We start from the raw sequence: 21,033 nt of genomic DNA, 5'->3' as shown, positions 1-21,033 counted from the left end.
TTTTCAGACACTATACAAACTATAAAGAGGCTGCTTCTTCTACTAATTCTGAAGTGTGAAGCAGGACCTGACAGTTGCTTCCTCCACACACATAAACACACACAAACACACACACACGCGTTTAAGTGTGAACTAGAGGAAGCACAAGTCTGCTGATGACCAACACCATGTTTAGCACACAGAGCATAGTAACTGATGTTGTAACTAGATACAGAACAATACCATCACACAACTACTGGTATTGCTATCTTTGTTAGATTCTTAAACTTCCATACAAAAATGATGTAGCCATTCTTAATCTCATAACCTAACTGGAAAATACAATAAAAATCTGGTCTTCATTAAGGTCAAAACCCCCTACACACAATGATATTTACAAAACTAAAGATTAAACACAACATAGAATATGACATGATTGTCTTCATCTTTGATGCTTCAATTATTTGTCAAGCAATCGTTTTCCCTGGATTGAATTTCACATAAAAAAGGTGATGCAGGGCATTACACAAAGCACAATTACACAGTGCCTGTCACTTCTTTCAACTTCTCAGAATGCAGGAAATTATTAATTTGTATCTTTAATCATGTAGTTCTTTTTACAGCCTCTCTGGATGCTGTATTCAATCAATCTATGGGGCGCGTTCAAGGTAAACCAGGATTTTTTATGGTGTGGAATAAGAGAACTCAGTTATAAGAATAAAAACTTCCTTTATTTCTCCATATAATCCTCTGCTAGACTAATTCATCTATCCCTGGCAGAAAGTTTTCTCATTAGGCCAGAACCATGATTGGATTGCCTGCTGTCTGAAACAATGGCCTCCCAGGAATTCCTTTAATGGCCCAGAAAAAGCTTGGATCGAGGTCAGGAGTGTACACGGGACGTGGCAATGAGTCCCAGCCTAGTTGCTGTAATGTGCAAGTGGTGTTTGTGAATGTGCCCACAGACAGATGCATCTCTTCCATAAGCTAGCGACAGGATATTTGTTGATTTTTAAGAATCGGCTGTTTCACTCGCTGGATGTTTATGAGAACGAGTCCTGTTGACTCAGAGCCACCTTGGCCAGGATCTTCATTCACTGACGTACAGCCTTCTTTAAAAAGCTTGCACTATTCAAATGGTTTACTGCAGCTAAAAGTCTCATTAACGTACTGTGCTTGAAGGCTTCTGTAAATGTCAATCTGTTTTAAGCCATTATTACAAATCCCAGTTTTACTTGAATGCCTCTTGTATTTAAAAATGCACTCTTCCAGTGTTAGTGGTCAAGTCATGTGGCTGTGTATACTGTAGAAGGCGGAATGGTGTCTAACTAGCTAGGATACAAGTCAGCATTAAGCTTGTCTTGTATTCCCTGGTGGCATGATCAATCTGGGTTGGCTTTGTGGTAGAATGTCAGATTCGTGCCGATGGTTCTATCACCGAGTAGACTGCCTTTGCAGTTTTCACTGCAGGTGAGCCTGCAGAGTGTTCCCAGCTGCGCCCTAGGGGATTATATAGACCAGACTGCATCTGTCAGTACTCGGACCAACAGTTTATCCGCCATCTAGCAAAGCCACTGTCCCTATTGTCTAAACACAGACTGACTCATTAGGAGGTGTACATACACTACACATTGTATAGATCATAGACTCGCTGGGCATCCAACCCCCGCTGGCACATGCAACTCCAGCTCAGGCACATTATTTAAAGGTGTGCCATTTCAGGAATTCTGTGCTGCTGCTCAAACACAGATATGGATTTTTTTTATTTTACTTTTTTTTTTTTAACATGATAATCGCTAGCGCTCCATCATTCCGATTTGACAAGTGCCAGATTATTGAGAAGGTTTTAGGATTCAAAGATCTCTACATAATGGTGGTATTAAATGAACTCAAACACACTGCACTAAATCGTTACATGGTCCAAGTGTTTCACACTACCCTACCCCTGGTGATTACCTGAGGTTCATAGTAGTCACAGCATTGATTGTGGCCTGCAGGTGGCAGTGTGCGTAGTCAAAACTGATCAATCCATCAGCTGTGGCATGGTGGGTAGTTTTGACCTGAAGGAGAAAGTGGAGGAGCGAAAGGAGTGACTCATACACAGCACTTACTCATTCCTGTATATAATGTGTGTGTGTGTGTGTGAGAGAGAGAGAGAGAGAGAGAGAGAGAGAGAGAGATTCAAGGTTTTCATATCTTTTCTCTCTTTATATAACATTAGAGACAATGCATTAATGGGTTCTTTTGTGCATGTGTGTGTGTCTGTGCATGCGTGAGAAAGATTTTAATCAGTGCATTATGTATTATGTAGCAGACATCTGAGATATTGCACAATCAAGTAGGTGTAACAAATAACTGGAGTGTGTGTGTGTAAAGGGGTAGAAAAGGATAGATAGAAAGACAGCAGATAGACAGATGGACAGGTTGACAAATAGATAACTAGAACAAATAAAAACAAATAGATTGACAAAGAGATAAATAGCCATACAGATGGACAGATAAATTGATAGAGATCTGCTCATAAGTTTACATACCCTAAGAGAATTTTAATGCAATGTTCACCATTCTCTAAAGGACCAAACGCATTTTTTTATGGGATTCGAATAGATTTTTTTTTCAGGATAGCACAATTATTAGACAAAGCATGATAAAAAAAAGAAAGTAATCACATGGTAATGACCCTTTATTTTCTCAGCCTGTAAAACCACCCTTTCTTCTTGGGAAAAAAACAACTTAAGGTCTCATCAATTGGGTTGTCTTGAATAAACTGCACATTTAATATCTCCCCAAATGTCTTCGTGATATTGAATTTAGGAGACGGTAATGTCCACTCCAGAACCTTTACTTTATTCTGTTGTAGCCACCGAAGGCTCGTCTTGGCCTTGTGCTTTTGATCACTACCGTGTTGGAAAGTCCAATTGCAGCCCAAGCACAGCTTATGGATTGATGAATAGAAAATGACCACCAATATTTTCTGATAATATGCTGCACCCTGGACTTTGATTAAATTGACATGTGCCACAGCAGCTCACACAACCCCATGAAAATCAGAGATCCGCCTCCATGCTTCACAGTAGGCGTGATGCATTTCTCATCATACAATTTATTGACTCCTCTCCAAACATTCTGTCGCTTTTATGGTTGTGTCCAAAAAGTAACATTTTGGTCTCATCATCCAAATGATTTTGTGACATTTTAATGCATAATGTAAGTGGTAACATCTCCCCCGCCACACAACACGACCATGCAGCCCATGTCTAAGTTGCTTCATATTGTGCATCTTGAAACAGGGAAACCTGGTATCCTGTATTTCAGCTGAAGTTCCTTATAGGTTTTTCTTTGCATCCTGTACAATTCTCCTGGCAGCTGTGACTGAAATTTTTGCAGGTCTACCAGCATGATGCTTGGTGTCAACAGAACCGCTGATTTTCCATTTCCACAGTTTTTTCATTTAATTTTATTTAAAAATCTTCTTTTATCATTTTCCAGATTTATAAATATCAACTAGGTGAGACCTTGGCTTAGTGGTTAGCACTGTCACCTTGCACCTAAAGTGTCTGGGTTCGATGCTTGGTGGGTTTCCTCCGGGTATCCCGGTTTCCTCTCACAGTCCAAAGATTTGCAGGTTAGGCTAATTGGTGTTCACAAATTGCCCGTAGTGTGTGAGTGTGTACTGTATGTGTGTGCCCTGTGATGGATTGGCACCCTGTCCAGGGTGTACCCTGCCTCGTGCCCTAAGCCTCCTGGGATAGGCTCCAGGTCCCCGCGAACCTGAATATAGAATTAAGCAGTATAGAAGATGAGTGAGAACTAGGTGGCACCTTGGCTTAGTAGTTAGCACTGTCGCCTTGCACCTTAAGGGTCTGGGTTCGATTCCATGCCAGGTTCAATTCCCACCTCTGTGTGCATTGAGTTTGCATGTTCTCCCCATGCTTTGGGGGTTTCCTCTGGGTGCTCCGGTTTCCTCCCACAGTCCAAAGATATGCAGGTTAGGCTAATTGGTGTTCCCAAATTGCCCGTAGTGTGTAAATGAGTGTGTACCCTACCTCACTCCCTAAGTCTCCTGGTATGGGTTCCAGTCCTCCTGCGACCGTGAATACATGATAAAGCGGTATAGATGATGAGTGAGTGATAAATATCAACCACCCTTCATTTAATATCAATATTTGAAAGTTCTTTTGCCTTCCTCATGGCTGAGTGAAGCTCTTGATAAAATTACCTTTGATAAAATCTCACTGGGTATTTAAACACAAATGTGGAAACGGACTGTTAGTCATTTTAACCTGTGTCTGTAATCTTGTGCGTGTATTATCAGGCCAAACATTCAACGGTATTTAAACTTTAAATCAGGGTCAATTGGGTGATTTCACTTATCATTTTGGTGTTAAAATGGCAAACATAATTATGTGATAATAACAGGCTTCATCTCACCACGACCCTAAAACAATGACAATAAAAAAAATACTTATGGTTAATATTTCACAAATTTCTGCCAGTGTATGTAAAATTATCTGTCTATTACAGTAGATAGATAGATAGACAGACAGATAGATAGATAGATAGATAGATAGATAGATATGGTGAAGGAAAATGGGAGGCAGAGCAGAGTGAGACAGATGAAGGAAGAGGGTGAGACAGATGAAGGAAGAGAGAGAGAGAGTGAGACAGATGAAGGAAGAGAGAGAGAGAGAGACAGATGAAGGAAGAGAGAGAGAGTGAGACAGATGAAGGAAGAGAGAGAGTGAGACAGATGAAGGAAGAGAGAGAGAGAGAGAGAGAGTGAGACAGACTGAGTGATGAGGGAGGAGTTTCAGCGCAAAGTGTTCTTGCCAGTTTGGGTGAGAAAGCGGCGCGTGCAGAGCGGAAACTGAAGCTGTGTCTCACAACCGCGTGCGCTGTCACACCGCGTTATCCGAGTCACTCAGTACCGGACCTGTGTCTCTCACTATCGGAGTCGGTAGTGTGTCCGTTGTAGTTGTTCCTTCGGTTAACGGTTCGGCGGTGCTCATGGCGGACGGCGCTCCGAGCGGCAGTGGCAGTGATGGCGAGGAGAAAGGCGCGCGCCTCCGGGGGTTCGCGCGTCAGGGCGCGCTCCGCCAGAAGAACGTGCACGAGGTGAAGGACCACAAATTCATCCCGCGTTTCTTCAAGCAGCCCACCTTCTGCAGCCACTGTACCGACTTCATCTGGTGAGAAAACACGCACTGAAGCCTGGTCCAGTGACCATAGATTAATATAAAACCCAATCAAATCAAATAAAAATCAAATAAATTAAACATACAGTACATAATAATTACTAATAATTAATTTTTCATTCATTCATTCATCTTAAGTTGCAGCTTGATGCACCATCTATACATTTTTTCCATGGATTATTTAATCAAATAGTAATTAGTCTATGCACCATATCAATAATCTGAGAAACATTAGATTTTTTACATTTCTAAAGCATTACAAAGTATGTGTAGGGTAACAGTTTATATACCTTGGCTATACAGTATGTAAAGCCTTTATACAGTATGTCTAAAGTTTAATAAGTATAAATTTAGTTTTTTAAGTATAAACAATAGTGCATGTACAATATTGCACAATTTCTACAGTACAAATAATCTTATGTACTGTGTGGTGCGCTTTGGTACAAGTACATGTACTTTGTGTAGTGTGTATCATTTTAAAATCTAAAATGAAATAGTGTTTTACTTTGCACTAAAATAAATAAATAAAGTGCATGTCATTTGAAATGTTTTAAACGTATAAAAAAAGATTTTAAGCATTCTGAACTGGAAAGTACAGTATGAGTATGGACTGCTTCTTTTTGTTCCAGGGGTTTCGGGAAACAAGGATTTCAGTGTCAAGGTAAGAAGTGAGTCTTCACTGGCCAAGCTTGGCTCCTTGTACACAATATTTAAACACTGACTGTTTTTAGATGACCACTCGTGATCTGATCATTATCTATTTTTAATGAAACTCACTTCCACCCACAAGTTAACATTTCTTCATCATCTCCCAGTACACCCTTCAGAAGAAGCATTATGGTTAAATAAATAAAAAAGATAAAACCATTAGTTCATTTTGTCATTATATTGTTTAGCTGACATTTCCAGTAATGTTATATAAAAGCAGGATTTTGAGCCTTGAATGGGAAGGTGTGGAAGAGTCTAGGACATTTTCATTACTGCAGTTAGAATAATGCTATATCTTTTAAACAAGGCAAAGGTGAGTACACCAAACTCCAAAATCTTGCCATTGGACAAGTTTAATATTTGCATGTAAATGACTCACAGTTTGGAGGAAAGATAGATCAAATGAGGCTTCCTTGGCTTTCAGGGAACCCTAGGGGAAATACTGAAATTATCCCAAGGAACAACTGATCAGTTGAATCCTAATCATTCATGTCTCTTTTCCAAGCACCGGGGATCAGCCACATACTTTTTTAAATGAAAGAATCAAATTTAATTTGAGAAACACTATATAATCTTATTTTAGAAACTTTAAACTTCCATGTTTTAGGCAAACCATGTCAGCTTTTACTCTAACATGTCGATATTAGAGTAAAAGCTGACATGTGGAGAAAAAAATGTCTATCACATCGGTTCTGTCAGATGATGAGTAAAGTGCACTGCAGGAAGTAAATTCAATGTGAAGAAATTTGGAGACTGGTGAAGCCAAGAAGGCTCTGTTACTGCCATTGGAGTCACGCAGCATTAATGGATACAGATATGCATTGTGAAGTATATGTTCTGTGAAGTAGGACATCTGAAAGATGTATTCACAGGGACGTATGAGATTTGAATGTTGTGAGAACACCATGTTATATACATAACAAAACTGTAGGAAATATTGTAGTATAAGCACTGTGGTAAAGTCAGTTTGTAGTGCAAGCTTTTTTTCACTTCAGTCAATACATGATTGAAGACTTCGGGTTGCTTCTCCTGTCACTAGCACTGGTTTTGCTGCGTTTGGGAACCAAATATACTTACTGTAATATTGTTCTAAGAAAACACTAGCAAGGGTTTGTGTACAAGTGACATTGATGTGTGGAAGGCTGTTACTTTTGCATTTTTCCTGCTTCTACTGTAATGTTATGAACGTCTGATGGACGTGATGAGGTCAGTTGTTATTCTAGTGCATACCTGTACAAGAATTAGGTGCTGTTGTCAAGTATCCAAGTGGATCTGTTAGAGAAGGACAATAATGAATCTGTAAAGTGAGGTTTTGGTATTGCTTTTAATGTTTCTCATGATCTTTAATAGTCTTTGTAAATAAAAAGGTTATGTGTGCAACAAAAGTCAATACTCTTTTCCCTGATCTAATTTGCTGGCACTACTTGCTGTTTGACTTACTAGAAAATCTAAATCAATGCATGAGTTTGATGTATATATATATATATATATATATATATATATATATATATATATACTTTTTCCACATTTTGTTATGTCACAGCTTTATTCTAAAATGGATTAAATTCATTTTTTCCTCTACGCACAATTCTACACACAACAACCCATAATAACAACATGAAAAAAGTTTACTAGAGATTTTTGCAAATTTATTTTAAAAAACAATTGAGAAAGCACATACTTATGTATTCACAGCCTTTGCCATGCAGCTCAAAATTGAGCTCAGGCGCATCCTGATCATCCTTGAGATGTTTCTGCAGCCTAATTGGAGTCCACCTGTGGTAAATTCAGTTGATTATACATGATTTGTAAAGGCACACACCTGTCTATATAAGGTGCCACAGTTAACAGTTCATGTCAGAACACAAACCAAGCATGAAGTCAAAGGATTTGTCTGTAGACTCACAAGACAGGATTGTATCGAGGCACAAATCTGGGGAAGGTTACAGAAAAATTTTGGCTGCTTTGAAGGTCCCAATGAGCACAGTGGCCTCCATCGCCTGTAAGTGGAAGAAGTTCGAAACCACCAGGAACCTTTCTAGAGCTGGCTGACCATCCAAACTGAGCGATCAGTGGAGAAGGACCTTAGTCAGGGAGGTGAATAAGAACCCGTTGGTCACTCTGTGGAAGGACAACCATCTCTGCAGCAATTCACCAATCATGCCTATATGGTAGAGTGGCCAGACCAAAGCCACTCCTTAGTAAAAGGCACATGGCAGCCTGCCTGGAGTTTGCCAAAAGGCACCTGAAGGACTCTCAGACCATGAGAAACAAAATTCCCTGGTCTGATGAGACAATGATTGAACTCCTGAATGGTGTGAATGCCAGGCGTCACATTTGAAGGAAACCAGGGACCGCTCATGACCAGGCCAATACCATTCCTATAGTGAAGCATGGTGGGGGCAGCATCATGCTGTGGGGAAATTTTTCAGCGGCAGCAACTGGGAGACTAGTCAGGATAAAGAGAAAGATAACTGCAGCAATGTAGAGAGACATCCTGGATGAAAACCTGCTCCAGAGCGCTCTTTACTTCAGACTGGGACGACGGTTTATCTTTCAGCAGGACAATGATTCTACGCACACAGCCAGGAGTGGCTTCAGGACAACTCTGTGAATGTTCTTGAGTGGCTCATCCAGAGCCCAGACTTGAATCTGATTGAACATCTCAGGAGAGATGATGGCTGTGCACCGACGCTTCCCATCCGGATGGAGCTCCGGATGGAGCTTGAGAGGTGCTGCAAAGAGAAATGGGCGAAACTGGCCAAGGATAGGTGTGCCAAGCTTGAGGCATCATATTCAAAAAGACTTGAGGCTGTAATTGCTGCCGAAGGTGCATCATCAAAGTATTGAGCAAAAGCTGTGAATACTTATGTACATGTGATTTCTCAGTTTTTTTATTTTTAAAAATTAGCAAAAACCTAAAGTAAACCTTTTTCACGTTGTCAATATGGGGTGTTCTGTGTAGAATTCTGAGTAAAAAAATAAATTGAATCCATTTTGGAATAAGGCTGTAACATAACAAAATGTGGAAAAGGTGATGCGCTGTGAATATATAAATATAGTGCATCTGGAATATATATACAGATCTGAAATAAATATACAGATTTATACAGTGTCACCAAACTATGGGAGGTGGAGTTATACTTTTTGGGCAAATTCACACAAAAAATCACACTGATATAACAAGATGATTTTTACATATTTTGCCATTTGTGCATTTTAACACCTCTTTTGCTTCATTTGAAAAAACTCTATCAAAAAGTTTTTATCAAAACTGCAAACATGGAGTTATCTTCAACATTTTAACAGTAAAAAGCAAAAGTTTATTAAACAATATACCATTGTCATCCAAATATGGAACTTTTTTGCCAACCACTGAGGAGATGATTAAGTGACTTCAGTGAGGTAAACAGAAATAAAACATGGGGCACTGTGCGTGCCATGTTTAAATTAAATTTTTATTTCTTGGTATATGATACGTTTAGGCACCCAGTCCGAGCTGGTGTGTTATGTGGTGTGCTGAATGTAGCAAATACACTAAAGTATCAATGGAAATTTTGTCTCTTTTTAGTTATTTAAAACAATTGGCACAGCAATAATGCTGCATTTGAGGTGAAATTGCAACTTGTGCATCTATGACCACAAGCAGGGAAAACAACCAAAAACACCCTCTCAGCTTGAAATTTCAATTCGCAACTTCCAACTTGGGGAAGTCTTTTGAACTGCAAGTTCCTTTCCTATTATAAAGTCAGCGTAAAGAACAGTGTCCAATTTTTCTACTTTTAAATTAGTTTCTGAGCAGTACTAGGTTTGGATCAATTCTCAGACATTTAACTTGATTAAATCCTTAATACTGACCAACCCAATCAGTGCAGTGAGAAGGTAATCAACAACATTAGAGTTATGAATTCGCCTTTATAAATTTAACCAGCTTGCTCCCACTACTTGATAATGTTTGACTACTAGGTTTTTGCTAAGCTGCTTGTTCATGATATTGCTGTACTGCAATTTCAGTCCAAAATTTGCATTAATTCTCAGTACCAATAACCATTTACTCCTGTGCCTATAAAAGTGCGGTTAAGGTAGCTTTTTAACAGCTTACGTGCTCTCACAGAGCAGAGAAAGGATATCCTTTTACCAAAGCATCCATTTTTCTTTACGTAGCATGTCTAACACTCCTAAAGGGGGGAACAACTTGCAAATTACATCTTAAAAGGCACCACAATTGATAGACATCTAAAATCTGGCCAATGTTGTCAGTCTTCGAAATGAAAAAAAAAAATATTGTCAATATAACACTAGACTTTTCATTGTGTTTATTAACGAATATAACTTTATAATAATAATAATAATAATAATAATAATAATAAAAAAACAGCATGTGGTTACAAATTAGCATTCATAGTAAGCATCCATGCACTAATTTTATTACGCCTGCACTTAACCTTGAGTAGAATTTTAAGCAGGTAGCTGTTTATTTATCCAGATATGAACCTTCAAAATACTCTGCACTTTATCTATATCTTTACACAAGTAGCAATGCAGCCATATCCTTTGTTTCTGGATATCAGTAACTCGGAGATAAGAGTCAAACACACAGCATACCATTCTCACTAGGTCTGGATACAGTACATTATTGTGTTTTGCCATAACTCAGATGTTTTCCTGGATACAAACATCTGATCACAGTTGCTTCAGTGAATAGTGAATACAAAACACGGAGTAGAGTGTAGGCGGCATAGCGGCTTTAGTGGTTAGCACTGTCACTGTCGGGGGTTTGAATCTCGCCTCTGGTCCTGTGTGCATGGAGTTTGCATGTTTTCCCCATGTAGATATGAAGTACACAGGTTAAGTGATAATAGATAATGAATAAATGAATGACTAGGTGGTAATGAGAGTTTTCTTGTTCACATTAAAATAACTAACAATAATCTAAAATACATATATATAGCAAATATTTAATACAAGAGCTTGGGTTACTGTATATGCAGGAATATTTTTGGTATTTTGCTGATAAAGTAGGACATTCATTCTCAACATTTTTTATAAAATATTAATAATATTAGGCATAGTGCAAAGGTTTACTTCTTTATCTCTTCTTTTCTATAATGTATGTGCATACTGCCACCTGCTCTATTAGAAAGTGTAAATAAGTGTACCTGAGAACGGAGAGCAAAAATAATGTGAACCTGGACAGCAGTCGCTCTTGGGCACGGTACAAATCAATCAAGCCTTATGTGAAAAATGCCTCATTTCTTTATGCTAATAACAAATGCTACAGAGTTAATATCATATTTTTGATATACCATATTTTGTGCTACATTTTGCGATTAATAGTGCAACAGTAACTTGATAATATATATATAAATATATACCAAACCGACAATAGATAAGTGAAAATTTAGTTCAATTCAATTCAATTTTATTTGTATAGCGCGTTTAACAATTGTAATTGTCCCAAAGCAGCTTTACACAATAAATAATTAATTTATAGAAAATAATAGCTGTAACACAGCGTGACATTGTTTTCAATGCACGAAAACAAAAATGCATTTTTATTTAAATATTTAACATTTTTAAAAACATTTTAATACTTTTAAATATTGAACTAGGTAATGTTATAAAGCATGAGACAAGTGAATGAACTCACCCATTTAAAAACAATATGATAACAGGTTACACACAACACACATTACACTCTACCTTAGAGATCAGGTAATATTACACTAATACAGTATAGGACCTGTAGATTACCTGACTCTCTGTTTTTTTTTTTTTTTTGGTTATTCAGTAAGAGCATGCTCCATCAGGGACTTACTATTATTATTCCACAATTTTTTTTAGCACAAAACTTTAGGCAATTAATGCGGGTCATACCGCGGAAGAGTACCATAAAGAGGCCCAGTCTTTTCTCCCCACTGGGTACGGTGTGCTTTTACATTTCTAAGGAATAAAACTGACTGTTTTCCGACAATTCCCTTTTTTTTCCAATTTGGGACAAGGTGGACGTATCTCCCACAATTTTGCACATCCCCGCACAAAACTCATATCTAAACATTCAGCCGTCTCCTGAGCACTATGGTACAGCCAGCGTTGCACAAAACAGATGGTTTTTAAGTTATAATGATTTGTTTGGGACCTGTGATAAATCCTCTGATTGAAAGACAGGTCATGCCAAACAGCCTAAAAATCTCTATTACTTACACTACTCTCTACTACAGAAAAATAATGACGATCAAGCATAATCAACCTCTTTGAATATGGCTTCTACCTCACTTCAGATTCATTCCATGGATAATAAAGTGCATTTTAAAGTAAAGAGACACTGAATCAAAAAAAAGAAAAAAAAAACTACATCATGCTTTTTCCCAAAACAGAGAGCCGGGTCTCCTCCAGTCTCCTGAACTTAGAGAACATAGAGAAGTTTGGTCAAGCAGTTTTAGAGTTGTTGTTGATGGTTTGTTTGGGGTCTGACACAAATGGTTTTTGACATAGGAATCCATTTATTTTGAACTGTGGCTAATTTTCATTAAAAAAAATACTTTTTGGACTATTTGGAAAAATGTATATCCTGACCACAATTTCTCTAAAGCTTTTAAAGCTTCCTTTTGCCAACAATCCATGAACCTCTAGGACCTACAGTTCCAGTGACACAAGTAAGAGAATCACAGGACTGCTGTTGGCATTAAAGTTAATGCAAGACATCAAGTTACATTTTCTCTGTCTGTGAGTTTGCCTTGCCGGGGTTGCTCAACAAGTCATCAACCAGTATCTTCTATCTTGGGAACCATGTGGGCTAGAGTGGAGCCGTTTTCACAGTTTTGCCCAGGAAAATTGACCCTGCCTCACAATTTCTCCAGGAATTGTATTTAGTTATTTTTATCTGCTTCTTTGAACACCCACAAAGAAAGTTCATAAATTTTCCCAGAGGAACGTCACTAGTACACATGACCATCTGATGTACTCCACTCTGGGTTATGTGTGTTTAAATAACTGTGTGAGTGTGTGATGAGCCTGTGTACTTTTCTGGTCAAAAAGACCTAGTTTTGAATGTTAACTAAAAATAGAGTGAGGCATGAATCTTCATGTGCTTGGCCTATTTTTTAACACATGTATACATACAAACATATATATATATATATATATATATATATATATATATATATATATATATATTTGGATATCATTTCCCATTTTTAAAAAAGTTTTCTGGATTATGTTCCAATGGCACCAACACACTTATGTGTCTCATCAGTAGTAGCGTAGCGTTTCCATCACAACTGATGACAAAATGAGCATGTGAGAATTTACTGACACGTTGGGTTCATGGGATCAGATCAGTTTGTTATATATCAGGTCAATGTTTCCCAAATTTCCAGTTTATAAAACAAAAAGACACTCAGTGACTGACAAAATGTCTGCATGCCTTTCTTTTCATTCATTATTCTTTTCTTTCGTTCTTTAGTTACTTTGATTTACTTTCTTTTTTCTGAAATGCACACTGCTCAAACAGATGACTTAAGTACAGATGTGGTCAAAATTGTGGTGAAAAAAATCTAAATAAGATACAATAAATATTTAAAAATATACACTTTTGAAAAGTTATAGGTAAACTGTAAAAATTGCTGTTGTTTACTTTGTATAATCACATTTTAAGAAAAACTCTCACTCACAAAGCAGATTTCACTTTATTGTTGAAAAAATTGTATCTTACATATATATTTTTTATAGACTGCACATATATAGAGGTGGACAGGCTAGAAAAAAAGGAGACCACTTTGAGTTCCACTTTAGTAAGAACGGGACAACGAGATGATCATGGGCACTGGTTAATTGAAATTAGACCTTACCATAAAGAACAAAAAAGTAAAAGAAATATATTTAAAAGTAAGCCACCTTGCCTCCTATATACAGTACTTATATAAAACCAGTGACAGGTGAAATAGAAAACGGTGATTATTTGCAATGGAACCTGTCAAGGTTCTGGATATTTTTAAATTTAGGCAGCCACCGAGCAATCAGATCTTGGAGTTGATGTGTTGGAAGCAGGAAAATTGGCATGCGTTATGATTTGAGTAACTCGACAAGGACCAAATTGTGATGCTTTGACCACTGGGTCAGAGCATCTCTAAATCAGCAGGTCGTGTGGGGGTTTCTTGGTATCCAGTGGCTAGTATGACTAAAAGTGGTTCATGAAAGGACAATCACTGCCCCGGCGACAGGGTTATGGGCAACCAAGACTTACTGCAGTGTGTGATGTCTAGTTCATGTGAGGAATCATATGCATCTGTATGTGTGTGTGTCTTTTTATATGTGTGTTTCTGTCTTTGTGTCTGTATATGTGCATGTGGTTACGTGTTTATGTAATAAACCTAGCATTAAAGTGATTTGTGCAACATTACTGTAAGCGAGCACTTTAAAACTATTAGCGACCTTAAAAACCTGCGGCCGATCTAGTGCACTCTGTTTGATCCGCTGCGTTTGATGCGGGGCGCGACAGGAGGCCGGAGGATTAAAAGAAGGTTAGGAGGGCAGGAGAATTGGGACGCAGCCGGTCTGCTTTCTCCTGTGGGGATATTCCTTCTCTTGGTTAGTACGCTTTAATAAAATAGGACGTCTCTCAGCGTCTCTCAGCGTCTCTTAGTTTCTCTCACGTCCCCGCGCAGTGTGGACCAGATTGATGTTTCGCAAGAATGTACCAATGTAAAGACTCAAATAATCTGTTTGTAACTAACATCATAAAGACTCATCTATTTGTGAAACCACTTACAAGGTTACCTGGTTTACATATGGTATCACATGGTTATCCTGTTTATGTCCAAAACCAAGCAGCGTTTATGTGCGCCTGTATAATTGAGAGTCACAAGTAAGCCTATGGAATGAAAATGGTTTTGATGATCCTTCAACAGAATTCACTCTCCTTAGATAGCATCGCATAAAGCTACCAGCCTGAATTACAATACCATGATGAAGGTGTGGGTGATGGTAGTGGTTTAGGTGTAGTTGTGTTAAAGGTGTGGGTCAGGGTGGTGGTGTAGGTGATTTTGTGTAGATGAAGGTGTGGGTGATGGTGGCGGTGCTGATGTAGGTGTAGCTATGTTGATGAAGGTGTGGGTGATGGTGAAGTTGGAGGTGTAGCTGTGTTGATGAAGGTGTGGGTGGTGGTGGTGTAGGTGTAGTTGTGTTGATGAAGGTGTGGGTGGTGGTGGTGTAGGTGTAGTTGTGTTGATGAAGGTGTGGGTGGTGGTAGGGGTGTAGGTGTAGCTGTGTTTATAGAAGTGTGAGTGATGGTGGTGATGTGGGTGTAGCTGTGTTGATGCAGGTGTGGGTGGTGATGGTGATGTAGGTGTAGTTGTGTTGATGAAGGTGTGGGTGATGAAGGTGTTGGTGATGGTGGTGGTGTAGGTGATTTGTGTTGCTGAAGGTTTGGGTGATGGTGATGGTGTAGGTGTACCTGTGTTGATGAAGTTGTGAGTGATGGTGGTGGTGGTGGCAATGTAGGTGTAGCTGTAGTGTTGATGAAGGTGTGGGTAGTGGTGGTGTAGGTGATTTTGTTTTGAAGAAGATGTGGGTGATGCTAGAGTTGGAGGTGTAGCTGTGTTGATGGTGTGGTTGATGGTGGTGGTTTAGGTGTAGTTGTGTTAAAGGTGTGGGTGAGGGTGGTGGTGTAGGTGTAGCTGTGTTGAAGGTGTGGGTAATGGTGGTGTAGGTGTAGTTGTGTTGATGAAGGTTTGGGTGATGGTAGAGGTATAGGTGTAGCTGTGTTGATGAAGGTGTGGGTGATGGTGGTGTAGCTGTGTTGATGAAGGTGTGGGTGATGGTGGTGTAGTTGTGTTGATGAAGGTTTGGGTGATGGTAGCTGTGTTAAAGAAGGTGCGGTTGTGTTAGTAAACACGTCTATGTGCTAGTAAAGGTGTGGTTGTGTCAATCAAGGTGTGCACTGTATTTAACTCATAATGCACCTTGCTCCTTCAGTTGCTAGGTAACAAGCTTGATGGCATGATGGGCACTTTTACTCTTGCTCTCACTCTCTTACTGTCTGTCTGTCACTCTCTATTTCTATTAATCTTGCTTTCTCTGTCTCAACACACCCACACATTCATCAGCACAGAGTATCTCTCTCCTTCTTTATCACTCTTTCTCGCTGTATTTATCTCATAATCTGTCTGTCTGTCTGTCTGTCTGTCTGTCTATCTTTCTGTCTGTTTTTCCCTTTTGATGTGAGACGGCACTCTCTGTTTCAGTGCATGGTGATCACTGTTCTGGATTTGGCTTTTACCCCCAGGACACACACAGACACACACACACACACACAGACAGGGAGAAAGAGTCCCAAGTCCTTAGAGTAAAGAGGAAAGTATGTTTTCCTGTGTGCCATGTCCAACTCGTGTGCCACGTCCCCTCTCTCTCTCTCTCTCTTTCTCTCCCGTTTGCACTTATTTTATTTGCTGTATTTATTTTCTATTTTTGTCTCTTTAGCTTGTTCGGCGTTTCATTTTCTGTCTTTTCCTCATGCTTTCCCCTATTTCTGCTCTTTCACACTTCCCTGAGTCCTGCACTGTGTGTGTGTGTGTGTGTGTGTGTGCACGCATGTGCGATTGTGTACATGCTTGTGTTTGTGAGTGTGTGTGGGTGTTCAGGTACGGCCAAGGGTCGTGGAGAGAAGAAGCCTCATCTTCTCGCTGCTGTAGAGCTGCTACACACACACATGCATGTGCACATATACACAAACACACACACACACACACACACACACACACACACACACACTGGAGAGTTTCACCTACGGCATCAGTGTTCTGGTAGTTTCCATACTCTGACATTCACCCTACATAATTTATACAGTCCATATAAAGGGACAGACGCAGACAGAAAGAGAGCTGACAGATAGGCAGGAAAAGAAAGAGAAAGAAAAAAAAACAGAGACACAGACAAGAGTGTACCATAATGCACAAAAGCTTTGACCCGCCCCTTAGTTCTTTATATTTCTCTTCCGAAGAACCTGACTTTCTTCTGTACTTTAATACATTATTGAGGAATAATTCTCCCGGCTTTTCTGCGTGTCATTTTCACTCCAGTCCCTGTTCCAGTTTCAGTGGAAGGTGTTTTGCTTGTTGAGCCACACAGTGAGATAGAACTCATTCACGCATTAATAAAAAACTTCTAACTTAAGGCACGAACCAGTGAGAAACAGATGCAGATGATGACAGATGATCAGACAGGTGATTAGTATACTGGTGATGCTGGATGTCCAGCGATTGGAACGGACGAGAGGGGAAATGAGGTTGCCGCTGAAATAGTTACATATACAGTACAACCAATATTAAAATTTAGTCACTTTGCAGACGCAGACTATCACAGTGTTTACATTTATTTAATTTTAATATACATCGTTTAATTTGATTTAATATGAAGAAATAAGGGGAGCTCACAGTACTGTGTATACGGAGTACAGACATATTACAAATACTTTAACATCGCTGTTGGATTGTCACATCTGACTGATCAGAAAGTGCTGAGTCATTTTCTATACCAGCAGCTTCGACAGTAATGCTAACTGTAACTGAGAGTACTAGGAGAGATAAATCGCTGTGTTGTTATACCTTAACAGTTCTATAGTAACAACTTACAGGGACTTGGACGGCAGATGACTGATATAATGCTGATTTATAAAATGTGTTGTTTCTGCAAAGTAAAGCATGTAATTGTTGAGATGGTGATGCTTTCATTATGGACACATGGTGGCATAGTGGTCCAATGACATTTACATTTACATTTAGGCATTTGGCAGACGCTCTTATCCAGAGCGACTTACATTTTATCTCATTATACATCTGAGCAGTTGAGGGTTAAGGGCATTGCTCAAGGGCCCAACAGTGGCAACTTTGTGGTTGTGGGGTTTGAACCTGGGATCTTCCAAACCGTAGTCCAATGCTTTAACCACTGAGCTACCTCTGACTCAGTGGTGTAGTGGTTAGCACTGTTGCCTCGCGCCTTCAGGGTTGAGGGGTTGATTCCTGCCTTGGGTCAGTGCGCGTGGAGTTGCATGTTCTCCCCATGCTTGGTGGGTTTCTTCTGGGGTTTTCTCCCAGAGTCCAAAGACAGGCTGATTAGGCTAACTGGTGTTCCCAATTTGCCTGTGAAGGATTGGCACTCTCTACCCGCCTCTGCCCAAAGTCTTCTGGGATAGAGCCCTGAGCCCCTGTACAAGTGTTATAAAAGAGGAAAGAATGAATGAATGAAGGAAATTAATGGAAAATGTGAAAAGGTTTGGTCAGTTTTTTTTTTTGCACCGACTTTAAAGGCCCTTTAACAATTTAATACAGGTGTCAGAGCTCCCCCGAATGCTTCAGATGAAATTCCCCTTCGGATAATGCATTTTTTTCACTTTATCACTTTATTTCACTCCTCTTCAGAATTGCTGTTTCAGTGTTTATGGAAATGAGCTCCTGCTGAACCGCCACAGCAGCGCTGAGAGCAACAACAGCGAAATAGGAGAGGATATCATCTCATATGAGGTCACAATAGGGGAAAAATCTAATTAGCTTGTTAGGTGCAGGTCAGTCCAAAAAAATAACAAAGAGACAAAAAACAAAAAATTCACAGGAACATTTTTTTTCCCAAATTTTGGAGACTCATCTGATATTTAAAAATGACTAAACAGTAAAATTTTGCATAATAGGTGCCCTTTAACCTCCACTTATCAGATCATTGATTACATAAATAGAATATTGCGTTTGTGTCTAGTTACCTGATGAAGCATAAAAAGTTCATGTTAGCGTTCAGCGTACAAGCGTAGGACACCTGAAGTGCGCTTAGCTGTAGGCAGTGAGAAAGAACAGTGTATGAGTGTATGAGTGTGTGTGTGTGTGTGTGTGTGTGTGTGTAAGAGAGAGAGAGAGAGGGTGAGTGCGTGCATGGATGTGAATTCAGAACAGCTGTGTATTGGCGCTGACTCTCTGACCCCTCTCTCTGCTCAGCGCGTATTCTGCTATATTTATTCGCACTGCGTAGGCAGCCTCTCCTTACTTGCATAACGACCATTACCACCGGCATTAAAGGGCAAAATCAAACAGCACTCATTTTTCTATTCTCTCTCGCTCTCTGATAACAAACGACTCTCAACATCATGGTTCACACGTTACACCCGTCTCACTCTCGGGTTCTCAGAGTATCATCGCCGTGCTCTGTGTGTTCTCATTCAACATGCTTGCGATTTTGTTAGTCGCAGCGGTTTTACAGTATGTGTCATTCTCAGCTTTCTGTCATTCGCAGTGTTGAGCGGAGTGTTCCGTCAGTCACAGTGCTCAGTGTTCTATCAGTCACAGTGTTCAGTGTTCTACTAGTCACAGTTCTCAGTGTTCCGTCAGTCACAGTGCTCAGTGTTCCGTCAGTCACAGTGCTCAGTGTTCTAACAGTCACAGTGTTCAGTGTTCTGTCAGTCTCAGTGCTCAGTGTTTTACTAGTCACAATTATCAGTGTTCTAACAGTCACAGTGTTCAATGTTCTACTAGTCACAGTGCTCAGTGTTCTATCAGTCACAGTGCTCAGTGTTCCGTCAGTCACGGTGCTCAGTGTTCTACCAGTCACAGTGTTCAGTGTTCTACTAGTCACAGTTCTCAGTGTTCCGTCAGTCACAGTGCTCAGTGTTCCGTCAGTCACAGTGCTCAGTGTTCTAACAGTCACAGTGTTCAGTGTTCTACTAGTCACAGTTCTCAGTGTTCTGTCAGTCACAGTGTTCAGTGTTCTACTAGTCACAGTGCTCAGTGTTCTAACAGTCACAGTGCTCAGTGTTCTATTAGTCACAGCGTTCAGTGTTCTGTCAGTCTCAGTGTTCTATCAGTCACAGCGTTCAGTGTTCTTTCAATCACAGTGCTCAGTGTTCCATAAGTCACGAAGCTCAGTGTTCTACCAGTCACAGTGTTCAGTGTTCTACTAGTCACAGTTCTCAGTGTTCTGTCAGTCACAGTTCTCAGTGTTCCATAAGTCCCGAAGCTCAGTGTTCTACCAGTCACAGTGTTCAGTGTTCTTTCAGTCTCAGTGCTCAGTGTTCTGCTAGTCACAGTGCTCAGTGTTCCGTCAGTCACGGTGCTCAGAGTTCTGCTAGTCACAGTTCTCAGTGTTCTACTAGTCACAGTACTTTGTGTTTCGTCAGTCTCAGTGCTCAGTGTTCTACCAGTCACAGTGTTCAGTGTTCTGTCAGTCGCGGTGCTCAGTGTTCTATCAGTCACATTGCTCAGTGTTCACAGAATAGCAAAAAGAGGGTCAAAACCAAGAAATTCAGAACAGCAAATAAGCCACTAGGGATTTGCTTAGACCAAAGTGGATGAATTCATAATAAACCTTCATATGCAGCAAGGACACAACATGGTATAAATAGACAATCTAACAGTGGTGACACCTCAAAGCCTTCAGTAAAGCCATTATATTTAGCTAAATGAATAAATCTTTTCATTTGAATTCTTGTCTTAATTACAAATGGTCCCAGTTTTACAGAACTTTTTTTTTCTTTTTCTGATGCTGTGAAGTCTGTATCCTTAAGACCTAGAGGTGCGAGGGGAAAATTGACCTCAGATTATTTCTCTCCTGTTGTTATGTGGTTACGGAACACTAGAGGCAATGTAACTAAATGGAAGCACAAATCATGATTGATTACCTAATAGACAATCAGATTGTAGGGTATTGTTAGGGGGAGTACTCTTTCACTAGATTGGCTTGATACTATATGAAAAAGAAAGGTTATGTCTGTCTAGCCTGATTCATGTAAAACTGAATTTAATGTAACTTTACCTACTAACTAATTACCTAATGAAATCTACTTCTTTCATCTGCTGTTTGCCTGAAAGTAAAAACCTGCATAAATAAAACCAATGTTAAGTAGAATTAAAGTTATGAGCAGTGATTAACTCTCCGATTACAGAACAGGGAGTGTATTTGGCTGACGACGATAAAAGTACAACTTAACATAAACAAGGTGTAAGATACTCGACCTTACAAAATTTTATTTCTTTGTATTATTAAATCAGGTAGATAGTTCTGCCGTACAGACAGACAGGCAGACATGTTGATCAGCTTATTTTTAGCTTTAACCTTTGAACTATTTCTACAAGCTATATTCCCGTCGACGATGGGTCCTAATGCTTGTTAATAA

General features: G+C 39.5%; 1 protein-coding gene across 2 annotated transcripts in view; it reads left to right on the top strand.

The window, feature by feature from the left end:
• Positions 1 to 4,831: 4,831 nt before the first annotated feature.
• The window catches only part of prkcbb (protein kinase C, beta b), a 138,184-nt gene continuing 121,982 nt past the window's right edge, over positions 4,832 to 21,033 (top strand). For both annotated transcript variants that reach the window (XM_053514397.1, XM_053514396.1), the window contains exons 1-2: positions 4,832 to 5,168; positions 5,804 to 5,835. In XM_053514397.1, coding sequence (XP_053370372.1) covers positions 4,987 to 5,168; positions 5,804 to 5,835 — 214 coding nt within the window. In that variant the 5' untranslated portion in view covers positions 4,832 to 4,986. The remainder of the gene's footprint in view (positions 5,169 to 5,803; positions 5,836 to 21,033) is intronic.

This window comes from Clarias gariepinus, chromosome 16, assembly GCF_024256425.1.
Source record: "Clarias gariepinus isolate MV-2021 ecotype Netherlands chromosome 16, CGAR_prim_01v2, whole genome shotgun sequence".
Lineage (NCBI taxonomy): Eukaryota > Metazoa > Chordata > Actinopteri > Siluriformes > Clariidae > Clarias > Clarias gariepinus.
This window is presented reverse-complemented; position numbering and strand designations above follow the sequence as displayed.